General features: G+C 43.5%; 1 protein-coding gene across 2 annotated transcripts in view; it reads right to left on the reverse strand.

The window, feature by feature from the left end:
* LOC116979142 (stAR-related lipid transfer protein 13-like) overlaps window positions 1–21,558 on the reverse strand; it is an 82,604-nt gene that overhangs the window by 40,203 nt on the left and 20,843 nt on the right. Inside the window, exons 1-2 of one of the 2 annotated variants that reach the window (XM_033030658.1) lie at window positions 15,256–15,434; window positions 684–755 (exon numbers count right to left, since the gene is read on the reverse strand). In XM_033030658.1, the coding sequence (XP_032886549.1) occupies window positions 684–755; window positions 15,256–15,283 (100 nt within the window). In that variant the 5' untranslated portion in view covers window positions 15,284–15,434. Of the gene's footprint in view, window positions 1–683; window positions 756–15,255; window positions 15,435–21,558 lie in introns of those variants that run through there. The other variant, XM_033030657.1, reaches the window with a different exon arrangement.

The raw sequence follows: 21,558 nt of genomic DNA on the forward strand, positions 1-21,558 counted from the left end.
GCTTTTGGCCTATGGTGGATATTGAGGAGATGCTACAGGTTGGAAACAGGTCAATATCATGCCCACATACAAAATGGACAGCACAGTGGCGCAACGGTAGAGTTGCTGTCTTACAGCGCGAGAGAACCTGGTTCGATCCCGACTACAGCTACTGTCTACACAGAGTTTGTACGTTCTCCCTGTAACCGCAAGGGTTTTCTCCCACACTCCAAAGATGTACAGGTTTGTAGGTTAATAGGCCTCTGTAAATTGAGCCTAGCATGCAGGGAGTGGATGCGTAAATGGGATAATATACTGTAGAACTAGTGTGAACAGGTAACCGATGGTCTGCCGGTTTCCATTATGTATCTTTCAATCAATCGATCATTCAATGCCCGTCTCTAAGTGTCCTGGGGGAAGCAGTAATGAGCTATTTTGGACTGTTACATTCCCTGTGGCCTCCCAGCCGTTATGTTAGTTAAGAAACATCCACTTGGGCAAAAAAAGAGAAGAGCAACTGATGGAAACAGAGGAGGCACAAAGACTGCTTCTGATTTCGGGGACAATACCAAACATCCTGGGGGTTGGCATTGTTCTCAGACGGCAGATTTAAAACTAATTTCTCAGGGCCACAGTTTCCCCTTTGTCCTCTCCCTTTCAAAACACAAATCAAACAAATAAATAAGGCCTGCGGCCACACCTACCTTCATGGAGCTGTGCATACTGAGGAAATCCTGCTGCCCGCAGCCAATCACATGCGTCTTTAGCCTCCTGCTCTGTAACAAAAAGAGTTAGTCAATTAACTGTTTAAGAAGGAACTGCAGATGCTGGAAAATCAAAGGTACACAAAAATGCTGGAGAAACTCAGCGGGTGCAGCAGCATCTATGGATCGAAGGAAAAAGGCAACGTTTCGGGCCGAAACCCAAAGAAAAAGGCAACGTTTCGGGCCGAAACGTTGCCTTTTTCCTTCGCTCCATAGATGCTGCTGCACCCGCTGAGTTTCTCCAGCTTTTTTGTGTAGTCAATTAACTGTTGCTCGGCCACACAGCTACGATATGCAAAGTATTTTACACAGAAATGAAGGTCTTTTATTGCACAGATTCAGATCAGTTGGCCTATTAGCTCCACATAAACTTCCTCTCACCTCCCTTCATCTATCCTGCACAGTGGCAGAGTTGCTGCTTAGAGTCCCGGGTTCGATCCTGACTACGGGTGCTGTCTGTATGGAGTTTGTACGTTCTCCCTGTGACCGCGTGGGTTCTCCTCGGATGCACCAGTTTCCTCCCACATTCCTCCCGGATGTGGAGGTTTGTAGGCTAAAATCGATTTGAACCAGCATCTGCAGTTCTTTCTTACAGGTTTGTAGGTGAATTGGCTTCTGTAAATTCGCCCCGGTGTGTAGAATTGAACTAGTGTACATTTAACCTTTGATCGGTGTGGAATCAGTGGGCCGAAGGACCTGTTCCAACACTACATCTCTAAGCTAAACTAAAATCCTGTTTTTTTTCCTCTTTTTCCCATTTCCCTTCTAAAACTTCTCTTTAACTTCGATATTCCCTGCGCCATCTGATCTTTGTGGTCTTGCATACCTCAGCGTTATCACGCTTCCTCATCCCCTTAAAACCACCACAGTGTGTTTGCTCCTTTCCTGGGACATGAGCAGTTTAGAGTCTGGACTGTGTAGGAAGGAACTGCAGATGCTGCTTTAAACCAAAGAAAGACGCAAAAGGCTGGAGTAACGCAGCGGTTCAGAAAGCGTCTCTGGAGACCCTTTTCTCCAGATGTACAGTCTGACCCATTGAGTTACTCCAGCTTTTTGCGAATATCTTTAGAGCCTCTTCCGCCTCTCTCCGACGACTTTCTTAATGAAAGCTTAGGATATTTTAAAACCAGGACTTCCTGATTTCTCCTTTGCATATGGTGTCTGGTATTACATTGGCTCCCAGCTTGCGCATTAAACAAAAGCTTTTCAATTTGCCTTTGCAGCTGGAGGAACGAGTCATTCCCACCACAGGGGGTTTGCGCTCTTTCCACCCGCTATCACGTTGAACTCCCTCCATATGATCCCAATGGACTCTGAATAGTACGTAGATTGCTGTGGGTGCCGCTATTCTGAACGTACAAAATGATTGGACTGAAGAGAATGTAACCCCAGCACTATGAGAATAGTGCAATTGTCTCCCAATGTAAGATTGGCTGCCCACATGGTCGGGGGGGGGGGGGGGGAGAGTGGACTGTTGTCACATGTTCTACTCTTCTGCGTACCCTGCTAACATTCAGAAGATTATTTTCTTCAATTTCACAACAATTCAAACAATGTAAGGTTTAGAGGTGTTAGAGTCTGCATAGTCATGCGGGCAGAGATGCCACCATCATAGCACTGGGAATGCAAAGAATTATCAGGCAACTGAATCATCCCACCACAACCAAAGAGCAGTGCTGACCTACTATCTACCTCATTGGTGACCCCTCACACTGTCCTTGATTGGACTTTGCTGGCTTTACCTTGCATTAACATTCCCTCATGTATCTATACACTGTACAGGCTCGATTGTAATCATGTATTGTCTTTCTGCTGATTGGATGGCACGCAACAATAGCTTTTCACTGTACCTCGGTACACGTAACAACAAACTATACTAGGACTGAAAACTCAATACATCCCAGGTGGAGATACCACGGTCTAGCCGATAATTTACCACGAAAACCAACAGATAGACAGCACTGTGTGAGTTATTGTTTAACATTTTCCCAGCTTCTCCTCCTCTTTTGAAGATGTTGGATGCAATTCCAAGGCACCAAGCCAGCCTCCTGCACAAGGTTTAATGACTGACAGCAGAATGCACAACCATTGAAGGGCAATCACAAGCTTTCATTCCCCCAGGATACATTGAATTGTCAATTACAACCGATTCTTTCGCTTCAGCCCACACTGATCACAGCGCAGTGAGAACAAGATCACAAGGTGTTACAGTACGTGATTAGACTAAGTCGCAGATGAGTCTCAACCCCAAAAGTCACCTTTTTTCTTTCTCCAGAGCTGCGGACTGACCCGCCAAGTTACTGCAGCATGATGTGTCCATCTGCAGTACTGAATCATCCTGCCCTTAAGAAATTACCCGCATTCAGAAGGATTGATCAAAGGGAAGTAAGAGACTTACCTGCAGTATTTCATGCCCGCAGTATTTGAACAAGTTTGTTTCAAAACAAGTTTATTTCCAAAGACATCTCACCTAAATTGATGCCACATTCAGACACCACCAAAACAGCAGGGGGCAGTTCAAATTCATGAAAATATACCAGCACAAACCCTCGAGTCTGAAACGATGGTTCCAGCTGTTTACTTTCAATTTAATTGCAAATCAGATGAACTCAAATGTTTGATTTGCAACTTTGTCTGTATCCTACTTCTCCCCTTTGAGAAACATCCCCTCCAAGAGCTCATTTAGGATTAAAAACTCATATTAAACTCTGGTGGACTGATTCTTGTTCCACTAAGGGATTTGTCTCATGTTTCAGAATACACTTTAATCATTTTCTAAAGTAAAAATTATGTCCGGTTTATTTTAAGTAGCTAGTAAATGAGACTCTCCATGAAAAAAAAAAAAAAAGCAATTAGCCTGCACACTCACTATTAAAATCTAGACATCGGGCAGCATGGTGGTGCAGTGGTAGAGTTGCTGCCTGACTAAGAGTTCCTGACTAGGAGTTCTTGACTAGGAGTATTGTCTGTACAGAGTTTATGTATTCTCCCACCTGCGTGGGTTTTCTCCGAGTGCACCGGTTTCTTCCCACACTCCAAAAATGTACAGGACTGTAGGTTAAAAGTCTTTGCCTTCCATCACAGTGAGGAGGAGGTTCACTGTGATGGATGTTTGTGTGAATTAAATTGGTTGTGTGTCTAGTAGAAATCGTTTTTGTTTGTATGGCTGTAGAAACAGAGTTTCGTTTGAACCTCACCGAGGTTCAAATGACAATAAATATTGTATTGTATTGTATTGTTAATTGGCTTTAATAAAATTGTAAATTGTCCCGAGTGTGTAGGATAGTGCTAGTGCACGGGGTGATCGCTGATCGGTACGTACTTGGTGGGTCGAAGGGGTTGGTTCCGCACTGTATCTCTAAAGTCTAATTTGCCCATAGGATGTACGGAATGGATGAAAAAACTAAATAACATGGAACTAGTGTGAACAAGTAATTGTTGGTCAGTGTGGACTCAGTGGGATGAAGGGCCTGTTTCCGTACTGTATCTCTAAAGTCTCAATTTGCTCTAATGTGTAGGGTAGTGTTAGCATATGGGGTGATTGTTGGTCGGCATGGACTTCAACCAAAGGGGCCTGTATCTCTGAAGTAATGTCTAAAGACCAGCTTATTTTAAGTAACCAGTAAATGAGTCTCTTGATGAAAAATAAGCAATCAGTCTATACACTCACTATTAAAATCAAGACTTTGATATAATTCCGATTTGGACTAAGTCCTTGGCTCTCTAATCATTCTGCATTATTCATTAACTGGAGTCTAGTATGTGTCTCCCATGCCACGCCCCGCACTAATAATTATTTCCTAGAGCTGAATTTATTTTTACTATTTCCACCCTGTAACTAACTAAAATATGCAGCAGGGTCAGGTGGATACTCGATGGTTGGCATGGACGTGGTGGGCCAAAAGACTCATTTCTATGCTCAATGACGCACAAAATAGAGGAGTTTGGAAGTTATGCTGCAATGCCTTCCAACCACAAGACATTCCTAAGGAGACAGGTATAAACGGATACACAAAACGGAGAGAGCTCAAAATAGAACATTTTCCCACTAGTTAAGCATTCATACCACAGAGGACCCAGTTAACATCAATAAATGGCATCAACTAGATGGCATTTTATGAAAGGAAACCTACGTTTCTCTTGGCAAGGATTCAGTGGAAAGGGGATTCACTGCATTATGTGTGGAATTTGGAAAAACATACAGCTTACCTCACCCTGCCAAGAAAGCAGTCATTCATCCAATTACTTCCCTCTCTTCACTGCACAAGTACACTCAACTGTTGCCGGGCAAATAATAATGGAAAAGGTTACAATTCCCAATAAGTGACCAGAGATGAATCCACTACGAATGCATCTTGCTTCACCTTAGCAATTTAAAAAAAATGCAATATGTGCATTCACCATTGTTGCGTCAGACTATAATGTCCCTGTCCCACTTAGGAAACCTGAACGGAAACCTCTGAAGACTTTGCGCCCCACCCAAGGTTTCCGTGCGGTACCCGGAGGTTGCAGGTGGTTGCCGGAGGTTGCAGGTAGTGGAAGCAGGTAGGGAGACTGACAAAAACCTCCGGGAACCGCACGGGAACCTTGGGTGGGGCGCAAAGTCTCCAGAGGTTTCAGTTCAGGTTTCCTAAGTGGGACAGGGGCATTAACATGCACAAGAAGACTTTTGGCAAAGAGTGTTTTGCCCCGAATAGGGGAATGGCGAACCAGAAGACATAGTATTAAGGCGAGGGGGGAGGGGGGGGGGGGGGGGGGGACATAGGGTTCTTCTGCATTATGTCTTGCTAGATAGTGGGTGCATTTAGTCTCAGCTGAATATATCACCATCTATTATATTTTGTGAGCAGTCTCTGAAGTAAATATATGCTTTATTTCAATGTGGAATCTTGTCCTTGGGGTCATTTCAGGACTCATTCACAAATATTGAATTTGTAAATTTGGGTCACCTATTAGTGAACGGTCTTCTAACCTATAACACATAGTCGTCGCGGTTTTCTATGCTGCTGGTGTGCGCATATGATGAAATATGATGAAAGAATGGATCGACTGGGCTTATATTCACTGGAATTTAGAAGGATGAGAGGGTATCTTACAGAAACATACAAAATTTGTAAGGGATTGGACAGGCTAGATGCAGGAAAAATGTTCCCGATGTTGCAGGAAGTCCAGAACTAGGGGTCACAGTTTAAGAATAAGGGGCAGGCCATTTAGGACTGAGATGAGGAGAAAAAAAATTCACCCAGAGAGTTGTGAATCTGTGGAATTCTCTGCCACAGAAGGCAGTGGAGGCTAATTCATTGGATGTATTCGAGTGAGTTGGGTATAGCTGTTAGGGCTAACAGAATCAAGGGATATGGGGGAGAAAGCAGTAACGGGGTACTGAATCTGAATGATCAGCCATGATCATAGTGAATGGTAGTGCTGGCTCAAAGGGCCGAATGGCCTACTCCTGCACCATTTTCTATGTTTCTATGTTTCAAACAACATCCGAACAATGAAGGCAGCCAGTGCACTTGAGCCTTGAGTGGGTTCGTCATTCGTGAACAATAGCCAGCTAACGTCAAGATATTTCACTCACTGTTACTAAAACAGAAGCTGATGCTATTTTCCTGCCTCCCTCGGTTTCAAGTTCCACGTTTAAGAAACAGATGTCGTGGGAAAGGAAGCCACACTTGTTTATGTATGATTATAAAAGGATGCAAACTTTTATCAAAAGGATGGTTCAAGGCAATTCAGGACAACAGAACATTGTTGGCTACATGTGTGGTCTGTAAAAATTGTAACTTTCCATAACAGCAGGCTGCAAGTTTTGGCCACAATACTCAAGTTGGCTTGCGCTCTCCTCAGCTTTTTATCTTGAACTGCTTCAGGTTGGCCTTGTCTGATTATATTTTCCCAACAGACAGTATATAATGAAACTGCTTCTTCCAAAGGAGCCAGAATAAGGACAAAAACATTCTCATTGGAAATATTCGCCAAATCTTAAAATGGACATTGAACTGAATTGACTGAAAGCGTAGAAACAGGCCCTTCAGCCCACCGAGTCCACACCAACCATCGATCACCCATTCACACTAGTTCAGCATTATCCAACTTTCTCATCCACTCCCTACACAATAGAGGCGATTTATAGAGGCCAATTAACCGCATGTCTTTGGGACCAGGTCGGAAACTGACACAACTAGAGGAAACATAAAAACATAAACATAGAAAATAGGTGCAGAAGTAGACTATTCGGCCCTTCGAGCCAGCACCGACATTCAATATCATCCAAAATCAGTACCCCATTCCTGCTTTCACCCCATAATCCCTTGATTCCATTAGCAAACCCACTTAGTCACAGGGAAAACGTGTAAAACTCCACACAAACAGCACCCAAGGTCAGGATTGAATTCAGATCTCTGGCATTGAGGCAGCAGTTCCGACAGCTGCACCACTGAGTGGACCAAAATATTACAGTCCTATAAATAGCAATAATGCTTCACACGCATATTAGATTACAGATAGATGCTTCCAACTCTTGGTCCTCAACAATGGAGGAATAAATAATAACCACAAATAGACATTCCTCATCCATACTCCTTTTTCCTTCCCTTATACATCTTTTATATATATTTACTTCTTCCATTCACATTGTTTTCTCTCAATGATGCAGGGCTGCCAACATTGGGTGAGAGTTAAGAGTGAGAAATTGTGAGGGTGCGTAGCGAACGAGGGGTGGAAGGGGGGGGGGGGGGGTGTCCCTCCTCCCTCGGTAGGGAGCTTTCACATTTTTCAGCTTGAAATTGTGCAATCTGGGGCATACTGTCACGAGTCTTTTAACTTACACTTGAATGCAACATTTATGCTTTAAATTGGATTAGGTATGAATAAGGTTAGGCTAAATTACATTCCTAATTAAATTCCACAGTAGAGCCAGGCTCTGATCAATAGGTGCAACACATGAATGACTATATTCATGTATAGAAATCAGATTATAATTCATGCTGTTATACATAGAGAAAAAAAACCAGAGAAACAAGGCAAGAGTCGGACTTCCATCATTGTTCTGCACAAATAAATCAATCAACCTTACCCTTTGACTATAGAAGCAAGATGAAAATAATGCCACATATTCAATCGTATATCATTCAATGAAATTAAGATATATGTAAAACATATATATGGAAAAGGCCCTTCAGCTACCAAGTCCACACCGATCAGCAATCTATCATACACCAGTTCGATCCTACACGCCAGGGACAATTTACAGAAGCCAATTAACTTACAAACCTGCACTTCTTTCGGATGTGGGAGAAACCGGAATATCCAGAGGAAACCCATATGGTAGTAAGGCAGCAACTCTACCGCTGCGCCACCGTGCCATCCCATTAAATTATTTTTTTCTGTAATATATTTATTATGGTGTCATGTCAATAAAGATGAACACATGATTCTGATTTCTGCCCTTAGTTGCAAAACACACATCTCCAGTCATTGTGTTTTATGGCTGGTTTTCAACCTCTTCAGTCTGAAGGTCTCGACCCGAAACATCACCCATTCTTTCTCTCCAGAGATGCTGCCTGTCCTGCTGAGTTACTCCTGCTTTTTGTATCTACCTTCAGTTTAAACCAGCATCTGCAGTTCCTTCCTACACTCTTTAGTAAGCGAAACAGGTCCTATTCTCATGATATTATTCACCGCAACTAAGTTTTTTCTTCACCTCCGTTGCTGCAGAGAATACAATCCCAGTTATCAAATCTTTCTTCAAAGTGAAAAAAACAATTCCAGCCCTGCCAACATCTTCATAAATAGCCCCTGGATCCTGTCCAGAGTAATTGCACCCTTTCTACAATGTGTCATAGTCTTACAGCATGGAAACAGGACCTTCTTCCCAACTTGTTCATGCAGAACAAGATGCCCCATCTAAACTAGTCCCATTTATCCGCATTTGGCCCATATCCCTTTAAACCTTGTGTGTGTCTTAGCCCGAGATTCATCCCCGTGGCTCCAGAGGCGGCACCGACGCCCCCACTCACCCGGTCCGCTCTGGCTCCGGGCCGGGGTTAAAACTCCATGGGGTGTGGACAGAGCGGTCGACGGACACAGTGCCGCCGGAGGTGAGGGTGGGAGGTGTGAGCGGTGCCTCGGGATGGGGGGGGGGGGGGGTGGAGGTTTGTGCTGGAACCACCGCTGGGTCTCACCTATCACACCATCTGCACGGGAAAAACAAAACTACATTTTTTCCCCCCAAATCATCCGGCGGGCCGGTAGTTTGTCAGCCCTGCTTTAAACCAATGCCCTCTAGTGCTTGAATCACATATCCTGGGAAAAAACTATGCATTCACCTTATATATTCCCCTCGTGATTTTTGCGCGCCTCTAAAACAATTTTTGCTTTATTTTGAACTTTCAGCACCTGTAGATTTTTGAGTGTGAGAAATTTGTGATCAGCGTGAGAGCCTGAGAATTTTGTGAAATGCATGACTCATGCTCAATGCGTGAGAATTGGCAGCCCTGATGATGAAAGATGCAGCATGGAATCAGGCCCTTAAGCCCACACCAACCATCGATGACCCATTCACACTAGTTCTTTGGGGGTTTTTTCCACTATCTCATCCACCCCCTACATATCAGGAGGCAATTACACAGAGGCCAATTAAACTTGCACATCTTTGGCATGTGGCAGGAAACCGGAGCACCCAGAGGAAACCCACGCAGTCAGAGGGAGAATGGGAAAACTCCACATAGATATTGCACCCAAGGTCAGGTGGGTGACCTTGTCTCCGGTGCTGTGGGGTAGCAGCTCTACCAGCAGTGCCACATTCTTATTCTGTTTAAATAATGATCAATATAATGTTAAGATGTCCCAGCTCTGCAACAAGGGTAGTGATAGACTTCTACTAAATCCATATAGCATATTGATTTAAGAGGCTCCCTGCAATGTCACCGATTTGTTGATGTACTTTTGTCCATTGGGAGGTGCTGGGAACATTGTCACATGCATAAAGAGGTTAGGGTCCAGTCAGAGAGAGACGGCAATCTCTCACAAGTTATCATTGTGCTATATATTGATAGCCTGAATAAGAGATGGGAGAAAGGCCAAGACCAAAACTGAGATTATGAAATTATTTTGCACATTAATAAGCATAGGTGCTCCTAAAAGATTTAACAAGGACAGGAATATCCCAAACTTGACCCTGAAAGCTGCAGTGAACACCGAGGAACTTGGAGAAGATGTATTTCGATTACAATGATCCAAATCTTAAAACACATCATACAACACGATATATAGACGATATATAGAAGGGCCCCGGCCTGAAACGTCACCCATCCTTTTCCTCCAGAGATGCTGCCTGACCTACTGAGTTACCTCAGCTCTTTGGTATACATTCACTGGAATTTAGAAGGATGAAGGGAAGATCTTATAGATATGTATAAAATTATAAAAAGGACTGGACAAGCTAGATGCAGGAAAAATGATCCCAATGTTGGGGGATTCCAGAACCAGGGGCCACAGTCTAAGAATAAAGGGCAGGCCATTTAAAATTGAGATGAAAAAAATAAACTTTTTCATCCAGAGGGTTGTGAATTTGTGGAATTCTCTGCACAGAAGGCAGTAGAGGCCAATTCACTGGTGAATTTAAAAGAGAGTTAGAAAGAGCTCTTGGGGCTAGCAGAATAAAGGGATATGGGGAGAAGGCAGGCATGGGTTACCGATTGTGGATGATCAGCCATGATCACAATGAATGCCGGTGCAGGCTTGAAGGGCCAAATGGCCTCCTCCTGCACCTTATTTTCTATGTCTCTATGTTTTTATAACACAATAACTCTTTAGTTTAGTTTAGAGATACAGCGTGGGAACAAGAACGTGCCGACCAGTGATCCCTGCATACTAACACTAGACACATTTTACAATTTTACCAAGCCAATTAGCCTACAAACCTGTACGTCTTTGGAGTGTGGGAGGAAACCAGATGTTTCAGAGAGAACGTACAAACTCCGAACAGACAGCCTTCATAGTCAGGATGAAACCCGGGTCACTGGAGCTGTAAGGCAGTAACACCACCGCTGCCACACAGCTCTTGTCTGATAAAGATTCCACAAGAAAATATAAAAATACAAGGCAGTCTCACTCTTTCTAAGGATTATGTGCAAATCATTAAGCAATTTAGCCCATTCACATATTCTCCGGTGTTCCTTATGCTTAATCAACATTATGTATGATCTACAAAGATCATCAGGCAAAGCTCCATCATATTTACCTCCTTATATCCTCAGAGCTCCTTTAGTGAACCTGGCCTCCAAACAACATTCTCCTCGAGTCCCAACAGCTCAGGAGCCACTGAAGCCTGTGACCAACTTTATCAGCCCACATCCAATCTAGTAATCAACTATTGCTTTGAAGTTAAATATACTTAACCTTGTCATTAAACGGCAATGTGCCATGTGCTAGGTCAGAAGGTCTTTAGTCTTCAGGGAGGATTCCATTCATTGGTCCTCTATTTCAAATGTGTCCAGACTAGGAGATATCAGGATAGACACAAAATGCTGGAGTAATTCAGGCAGCATCTGTGGATAGAAGGAATGGGTGACGTTTCGGGTCGCGACCTCATCTGTGGGTGACGTCGCGGGTCGAGACCCTTCTTCAGAATGATGTTAGGGATTGCTCAATCCCCGAGGGGGAAACAAACATTTTACCAAGGACCAAGATGTTTCTCTATTGTGTTAGCTGCCTAAAGGACTATCGCAGCTCATTCATAGACATTTGAAAAGGTTCTGCATGGTAGGCTGCTCTGGAAGGTTAGGTGACATGGGAACCAAGGAGAGGTAGCTAAATGGATAGAAAACTGGCTTCAAGGAAGGAAGCAGAGGGTAATGATAGAAGGTTGTTTTCCAAACGGGAGGCCTGTTACTAGTGGTGAGCCTCAGGATGCAGTGCTGGGCCCATTGCTGTTTGTTATTTGCTTTGGTGTGGTTTGCTAGCTGCACTGTGGCTGAGAGGAGGGCGCTGCAGAGAGTTATAAAAACTGCACAGAGCATTACAAACGCTCAACTGCCCTCCTTGGATGATATATATAGGGCCCGATGCTTGCAGGACACATCCCACCCTGCCAACCACCTTTTCACTCTGCTACCCTCTGGGAGGCGATTCAGGTCTCTGTAGACTAAAAAATAGTTTCTACCCATGTGCGATAAAAGAGCTTAATTCCAACAGAGAACACTGGGGAAGCAAAATGTAATTCCAAGAAATGCAACATTCTTTTAAAATTATTTTTAAATACTTATTTATTATTTTTACTAATAAGTGTACATGTGTGTCAATGGTTGTCGTGTTTGTATTTTTTAACCGGAGGAGATGCAATGGAATTTCGTTGCACAGTATTGTGCAATGACGATAAACGTATTCATTCATTCATTCATTCATTCATTTACAGCAATGATTTGAATGAGAACGCACAACGCATGATTAGTAAGTTTGCAGGTGACACTAAAGTGGGTGGTCTTGTAGATCGTGAAAATGGTTGTCAAACATTACAGGATCTTGATCGGTTGAGCAAATGGGATGAGGAATGGTTGATAGAGATTAATGTAGAGCGGTGCAAGTGTTACATTTTAGGACGTCTAACCAGGGCAAGACCTTCACAGTGAATGGCAGGGCTCTGGGGAGTGCTGTAGACCAGAGGGATCTAGGAGTACAGGTACATAGTTCCTTGAAAGCGGCATCACAGGTAAATAGGGTAGTCAAGAAGGCTTTCAGCACATTGGCATTTAAAAATCAGAGTATTGAGTATAGAAGTTGGGAGGTCATGTTACAATTGTACAAGACATTGGTGAGGCCACATTTAGACTAGTGTTCAGTTTTGGTCACCCTGTTAGAGGAAAGATGTTATTAAACAGGAATGGATGCAGAGAAGATTTACCAGGGCCTGAGCTATAGGGAGTGGTTAGTCAGGCTGGGACTTTATTCCTTGGAGAGCAGGAGGATGAGGGGAGATCTTGTAGAGATGTGTAAGATCATGAGAGGAATAGATGAGGTAAATGCACAGTCTTTTACCCAGAGTAGGTGAAACAAGAACCAGAGGACATAGGTTTAAGGTGAGAGGGAAAGATTTAATAGGGACTGGAGGGTTTTCCCCTACAAGAGTGGGAGGTAAATAGAACGTGCTGCCAGAGGAGGTATTTGAGGCAGGTATTATCACAACATTTAAAACATATTTGGACAAGTACATGGATAGGATAGGTTTAGAGGGATATGGGCCAAATGCAGGGAGGTGGGACTAGTGTAGATGGGGCATACTGGTCAGTATGGGTCAAAGTTAGGCCAAAGGGCCTGTTTCCACACTGTAAGACTGACTCTATATCAATCTTCATGCAAAGAGTCACCTTGCTCCCGCACCATGTTGCAAGTCAAAAAAGGTCCAAAATCCATTACATTGCTGAGAACAATGTTCTGCACTCTCTACCTTACCTTTTGCTCTATCTGTTATACTCGAGTTTGATTTGATTGTATTTACATTTAGTATATCTGATCTGTTTGGATAGGTTGCAAAACAAAGTTAACCCATGACAATATTAACCTAAACTGAAACAATAACCCAAGATCTTTGACCACAATACTGCCATAACTTCAGCACGAGTAAAAGACAATGGTCAGTAACTCTCTGGCTCACCCCTTAAGAATAAGGTAGACAAAAATGCTGGAGAAACTTGGGAGCGTGGCCATGATACTCAAGACCTTGAAAATTTCCACTAACTTTATACCTTTTCCCAATTCCCTCATCAATAGGAGGAAGAGGACAGGACAGATGCTGGTTTAATTCAAAGGTAGACATAAAATGCGAGAGTATCTCAGCGGGACAGGCGGCATCTCTGGAGAGAAGGAAAGGGCGACGTTTTGGGTCGAGTCCCTTCGTCAGACTGATGTTCTTTCTGAATTGGTTCTATCTTAATTGCTTGGTTCCCTCGCCTCACCCCCTCCCTTCCCCTTGCAGACGCCAGCTGCCCGTTAAAGAATGTCCAGCCTTTTCAGATGTCAGCATCTGCAGTATTTGATTTTTTTGGAATGGTTTGAAGCAGACTAATACTCAACCCATTTCCAACGTTCTCTATTTTCATTTCAGAGGCTGGGCACGGTGGCTTGTCGACGGCAATTTTTGCAAACCACAGTCTAGATCCGGGTGAGACTTAAGACAGGGTTACTATTTACTGTCTAATAACCAGTATCTGGTCTTCAGAAGATGCGGAATAGACCCGCTCAAGCAGTCTAGCAGCTTGGGACAGATTACAGTTGCGTTTCTGTGCTTATATTTTGCCTGCCAAACATGCTTTGAAGAAATGCCCATTGAGAGAAAGTGATGATAGACAAACAAAATGCTGGAGTAACTCAGCGGGTCAGGCAGCCTCTCTGGAGAAAAGGAATGGGTGACGTTTTAGGTCAAGATCCTTCTTCAGTCTGAGAGTCAGGGGAAAGGGAAACAGGCGATGATATTCAGAGACATAGAACAAATTAATGAAAGATATACAAAAAAGCAAGGAAACAGGCCATTGTTGGCTGTGGGCCGTGATAACGAGTTATACAGGCAATGAAAATCAACAGGACAACAGTGAAACTAGTACGGCGAATAGTGTTGGGAGAGGAGATTCAAAGGTTGAAGTTAGAAACATCAATATTCATGGCGCTGGGTTGTAAGCTGCCCAAGCTAAATACCAGGACAGAAAGGTCAGTGTGGGAATGGGAAGGGGAGTTAAAGCATTTGAGAAAGTGATGTATGTTTCCATACCCTGCTGTGATACCCGACCCAGAGGGAAATGAATAGATCAAATGATCACAGACTCACAAAGAACTGCAGGTACTGAAATCACGGAGCAACACACAAAGTGCTGGATGAACTCAGAGAGTCAGGCAGCATCTGCAGAGGGAATGGAGACGTTTCGGGCCGGGACACTTCTCCAGACTCAAGGCTTCAGCGTGAAGGGCCCCCAAACTGAAACGTCCCTATCCATTGAATTGAATTGAATTGAATTGAATACCTTTATTGTCATTCAGACCTTACGGTCTGAACGAAATTTCGTGCCTGCAGTCATACATACAATCATACAATAATAAACAACAATAAACACAAATTAACACCACCACAGTGTATCCTCCAAGCACCTCCTCACTGTGGTGGAGGCAAAAATCTTAGGGTTACTGTCTCTTCCCTCCTCTTCTCCCTCTGCGCTGAGGCGATTCCCCACCGGGCGATGTTGCCCCCCACCTCCACAGATGCTGCCTGACGCTCTGAATTACTCAAGTACTCAGTGTTCAGCTCAAATGATTATTTCTCACCCCTATCCGCCCCTTTCCCCCTTCCTCCCGCCTTATTACCCCATGGCCACATATCCCATCCCACCCGCATCCCTCACGGCCAACAAAGAAAATAATCAATTATCCAGCTCCCGAATTCGGGAATACGGTGCGTCTATTTGGTCTGAAGAATGTGAATCCAGACAGATGCTTTAGAAAGAACTCAGCAGCCAATTCCAACCTGATTTACCGCCGTCCGTCACGATCATCCCACCATCCGGATTCACAAGGCTACAGCCCCGACAACAAGTAGATCTAAAGTCACCTCTGTTCTCCACGATTCTAATTTGGTGCCAAGTAATTCCATGGCAAAGCCGAGGAAAAAGCCGACTTCAGGCGGAGTGAATTCAAATAAACTCAGCAGTGCTGATGGGAGTGACCTATTGCAGCGTGTCATCACTCACACTCTCTCTCTCACTTTCTCTCTTCTGTGTCTCTCTCTATCTCGGTCTCTCTTTCACAAACACAGTCTCTCGCTCTCTCCCCCTCGGTCTCTCAGAGTCTCTTTCACACAGTCTCTCTCTCTCGCCATGTCACGCACAAAGTCTCTCTGTTACAAACACAGTCTCTGTCACACACAGTCTCATTTCTCTCACTCAGAGTGTCTTTCAGTCTCTCTCTCTCTCTATATATATATATATATATATGCTAACAATGTGTCCATATAGTCATAGTCATACTGCACAGAAACAGGCCATTCGGCCCAGCTTGCCCATGCCAACCAAGATGCCCCATCTATACCAGTCCCACCTGTTCGCATTTGGCCCTTATCCCTCTAAACCTTTCCTGCCCATCTACCTTTTAAATGTTATTATACTTTCTCTCTCAACTACCTCCTCTGGCAGCACATTCTGTATACCCACAATCAGTGAAAAAGTTGCCCTTCAGATTCCAATTAAATCTTTCCCCTCTCACCTTAAACCTATGTCCTCTGCTTCTGGGTTCCCTTACTCTGGGTCAAAGACTGTGCGTCGACCCTATCTATTTCCCTCAAGATCTTATACACTTCTACAAGATCCCTGCTTAAACTCCGAGGCTCCAAGGAATATAATCCTAGCTTGCTCAAACTTTCCCTATAGCTCAGGCCCTCAAGTCCTGGCAATGCCCTGGTTAATCTTCTCTGCACTCTTTCCAACTTAATGAAATGCTTATGAGATATTGGTTAGAAAGTTTTAGTTTAGAGAAACAGCATGAAAAGGTCCTTCAATGCAATTAAATCTTTCTCCTCTCACCTTAAACCTATGTCCTCTAGCTCTTGACTCCAATGCTCTGGGTCTAAGACTCTGTGCATCTACCTTATCTATTCACCTCATGATCTTATACATCTCCAAGTCAAACTCCTATGCTCTAAAGAATACGGTCGTAGCCTGCTCCCTCAAGCTCTGACAACATCCTTGTAATATGCGTGTCAGTGTAAAATACACTTCAGTTTGAAGTGCCCCTCTGAAATCTGTCAAATTTAAGTTCCTGCAAGTCCCTCGACCTAGTACCGTGATAGAAAATAAAAATAGACCAAATGCCACAGAGATCAGTCTTCATTGAGCATACATAGCTGATGTGGCACTGACTCCTTTTCCAAAGTCCCAAGAGATATAACCATACAACCATATAACAATTACAGCACAGAAACAGGCCATCTCGGCCCTTCAAGTCCGTGCCGAACACTTATTTTCCCCTAGTCCCATCTACCTGCACTCAGACCATAACCCTACATTCCTTTCCCGTCCATATACCTATTCAATTTATTTTTAAATGATAAAATCGAACCTGCCTCCACCACTTCCACTGGAAGCTCATTCCACACAGCTACCACTCTCTGAGTAAAGAAGTTCCCCCTCGTATTACCCCTAAACTTCTGTCCCTTAATTCTCAAGTCATGTCCTCTTGTTTGAATCTTCCCTACTCTCAATGGGAAAAGCTTATCCACGTCAACTCTGTCTATCCCTCTCATCATTTTAAAGACCTCTATCAAGTTCCCCCCTTAACCTTCTGCGCTCCAAAGAATAAAGACCTAACTTGTTCAACCTTGATACGTCTGCATGTGGTAGCACAGTTGAACGGTGACTAGAACACATCTTGCTAGTTACAGGTTGAGATGGTACTTACTTCAGAAGGATAAAAGATAGAATAAACCATGCCAGGATTTGAACCTTGAATCTTCAACCGGGTTACTGGGGTTTGAGCCCCCGCGTCAATGGTGCTAAAAACATCTCTGGAAACGGCAGCAAAGACCTTGTGCTGAAGATTTTAAAATCGCATCCAAATTTGATAAAATAAAATATCCCTGAAGCAGGTTAGCTGTTGGATTCAACAGGAAACACAAACCACTTTGCCATTACAATGCGAGGATGTGGAGCAACGTATTCAATCACTATGTCCTTCACCAGCTTCCTCACCAGATAAGTGACATGTAAAAACAATGAAAAATAACACAATGCCACTACATGGGACTTAGGCTTCAGAATGCAGAGAAATGCCACAAACTACACGAGGAAAGGTGTGGCAAATTGGGAGGAGTTTACATGCCTTAATTACATTGGGGATTTCCAGTCATTCCCAAGTAGCTACCTCTGTAGGATGTAGATAAAGACCAAACATGATCTATGAGTGAACCGTGACGATGGATGAGGCACCACAATTGGCCACACTATCCTGGGCAAGGGGGAAAGCAATGGCTCCCATTCGCCATTCCCAAATGCTGTCAAACAGACCTGGTGGAAACGGGAATTTCTTTAGCCAGAGGGTGGCGAATCTGTGGAATTCATTGCCACGGGCAGTGGTGGAGGCCAAGTCATTGGGTATATTTGAAGTGGTGATTGATAAGTTCTTGATTAATACGGGCAGGAGCAGGAGGCAAAAGCATGGAGCTGAGAGGGAAAAATAGATCAGCCATCATCGAATGGTAGTAGACTCAATGGGCCGAATGATCAAATTCTGCTCCAATCTTTTATAGTCTTATGGTATTTAGCACAAGTTAGACACCAATCACCTTAGCGCCTCAGCATTCCACAGAGGAGATAATCTAGACCACTTTACAGTACGTTAATGGAAAATCAGAGTTTAGAAATGTGCACAACTTTATTCAAAATCTGCTACATACAAATATTAATTTAACACCTGGTTGAATTTTTATGGAAGAAGAGCTGCTTAAATTTAAAACAGCTTATGATTTAGACATAGTGACCCATTAGTTGATGAGCTATTCCATGCTAACAAATATTTTCTTTACATCATGCAAGACTTCTACGTCAAAAAAACTTAGACCAATCCCATCATGATTTCTGCTGTTAAGATCCACATGGTAAAACTGACCATAACAGACCACCGATTGTTAATAACTTGCGAATAGTAAATGAGCAGCTAAAAGAATGGTGTGGAAACAGAAAACACACTTAGTACAATATTGTACATATTTGAGCTGCCATTTGTAGATGATACTTTGGGAATAATGTTTAGGGAGAATTGTTTAGTTTAGTTCAGAGATACAGCGCAGAAACAGGCCCCTTCGGCACACCAGGTCCGAGCCGACCACGATTCCTGCATATTAACACTATCCTACACACACACACACACACGAAGGACAATTTTTACATTTACCAAGCCAATTGCACTTAAGTAACAGCTTCAAATTTACAGAGCAAGTCAATTTAATTAAACTCAGAGATAATTAGGTGAAGAAGCCATTTCGGCAAAACCAACTACAAAATGATGAATAACAATTTGTCACAATTCACAGGTAACTCTTCCCTGCCACAACGTACCGTACAATTTACTCATTACTAGCTGTGTATGCATTACATTTTAGAAGAAAATTCTTGTCCATTATCCAGACCTTAATTCATCAATTAATAATCAAAGGCCTGGCTCTATGCATGGGCACACATGCATGGAGCACACATGCACAAATACGAGCTCCCTGACATACACCACACACACGCACAAATAAGCATGCACGCATACATATGCTCCCACACACAATCGCGCAGTCACAAAAACATGCATGCACACTCAGTCACACTTATGTACACACTCGTGTCCACGCAAGCAACACTAACATGAACAAGCGCGCACACACACACACACACACATGCACAGACTGTCTGTGTCTCACACAGACAGTCAAGAATGAGAACTAACTGAATGTAATATTTTTAGGTAATGTCAGCCTTCCTGTAAAAAAAAAATTTAAGCTTCTTCTATGAATATTCTTTGCAATTGTATACACCCCCACTGGCTGCATCCCAAAGAATTCCATCTGGAATTTCACCCGGATGCCTGAATGAAACTCATTATTCATTCCCTGAGAAGTGGGACCCACCTTTTAATCAACCAATCAGTTTAATGTTTCCCACCCCCTCGCCACTCCCCCCCCCCCCCACCCCCCCCCACCCCCACCACCCCCCACCCCCACCCCCTCCCCTGTTCCCAACACTTAGAGAGTGACCTCATACATGGGAAGTGGAAAGAAAAAAACCTATTTGAACGTAGTCATTGAGTCTTTACTCACAGAGCTTGCTTCTAATTACGTGGGTCATCCTGGCGCCAAAGCTGAAACCCAGCCCAAAGCAGTGACCCGGTGTTTAAATTTAGATGGGCAGCAACTGCTCTACACTGCAGTCACACCCCTACACACAACCAAACACACACACACACGCAGAAAGGTACATTGACAGGCTCATGCAAGTACACACACACACACACACACACACACGCACACAGGTGTAGAGACAGTTTCATGCAAGTACACACAGAATCGTACACCCCCACAAATATCCACTCAGAAAGGTACATAGACAGGAACATGTAGGCACGTGCACACACACACACAGAAAGGTGCATAGACACTGGAACTCACACATACAGATACACAGACACTCACACATACACACATTCATACACTCATACACACACACACACACACACAGGCAGATATACATACAGATGCACAGACTCGTGCACACACACGCAAATGTTCGCAATCTATTACATAAGAACGGAAGAATTTTTAGGAGCAGGATAAAGCCATTAGTCCTAACAAGGCACACCTTCACTCTAGATCAACTCCATCTATTTCCATCTCAACCCGTCCCTTGTACAGAAGCACATTTAATTATAACATGCAAATCATTTTTCCTCCACCCACCCTCCCCGCCCTTAACTTTCAATTTTCTCCTTCACTTTTCTCCTCAAAGGCGTTTGGCTCCAGTTGGGCCTTCAAAGTATTATCCTCTAAACCCCAGCAAAGTAGCCATTCATTAATAATGCGCACACTGATCATTTGCGGAATAATTAATTTCAGATAACATTGCAGTAGATTCCTGGGCTGCTCACCCCCTGTTTGATAACAACTGATAACATTCTGACCTATCGTGACTCCGACCCATTTTCTATAGTTGACAATAGGATGGGGGATGAGAGAAAAGAGGCTAGGGAAGAGAAATATAGACCAATCTTTGCCACAGAGTATGATTATCCCACTACTGGAATAGTCCTATTTTAAGGAAAATGCTAGAAGTCTGTGGTGGGGACAGAAGCCCTCATTACATCAAAACAAAGTGCCTGGATGTGTGCCCGACGTCCTATAATCTTTGACAGCATAGACTGTGAGCTGGGAAGTTGGATTCATCCAAATATCTCTATTTTTAGCGAGATTGGAAGTGGTGGGCTGAACGGTCTTTTTATCTGAGCTGTAAATGTCCACAAATCTCTGACTCCATGCCCTAATGAAATGCCAGCACTAATGCAGTTCAAAAATTGAACTTTTTTTCTAGAGCAGGATATTCAAAGAATTGGAACATATGGAAAAACTCTTTCTGAAGTGGTGATGTGTCCTTGTGCAAAAAAATGTTTGGGAAAAAAAAAAAAATCATCTTGATATTCTACCAAAAGGGACAAGCCTTCCCAGGCAGTTTCCTTCCTCATTCAATCAGGCCAGATTGAGGGAGGTTAGAGGAGGGGGGGCAGTGGAGGAAGCTGCTGGGAATATTTTTCGCAAAGATACTCAGGCGAACTGTCCTGTGAATCATGTGCCTCAGAAAGTGTGCACGGCAGACGGGGCTTCATAAATAGAAACAGCCCCCGGAAGCACAGGGCTGGGGGAAGAAGGCTTGCTTTTCAAAGAAAGGATTTAAGAATTTAACTCTTTAGTTGCATTATTGTCTTTGTTCAAATGACAGCATTCAATATGTTGAATCTGAAAAGTGTGGCTTTGTTCCACACCACGATGTAAGCAAATATATTAATCTTCCTCCATCATTCACACCCAGTTCCAGTATGGACGTATATTATTGGTCCTTCATCACCATTGGATCTAAATCTTGGATATCCCTGTCCAGCAGCACTTAGGAGTATCTTCAACAGGTCAGAAGCGATTCAAATAGGTAGCTCACAATCACCTTCTCAAGTTTAGTTATGCCCCTGTCCCACTTAGGAAACCTGAACGGAAACCTCTGGAGACTTTGCGCCCCACCCTAGGTTTTCGTGC

Source organism: Amblyraja radiata, chromosome 12 (assembly GCF_010909765.2).
Source record: "Amblyraja radiata isolate CabotCenter1 chromosome 12, sAmbRad1.1.pri, whole genome shotgun sequence".
NCBI classification, from domain to species: Eukaryota; Metazoa; Chordata; class Chondrichthyes; order Rajiformes; family Rajidae; genus Amblyraja; species Amblyraja radiata.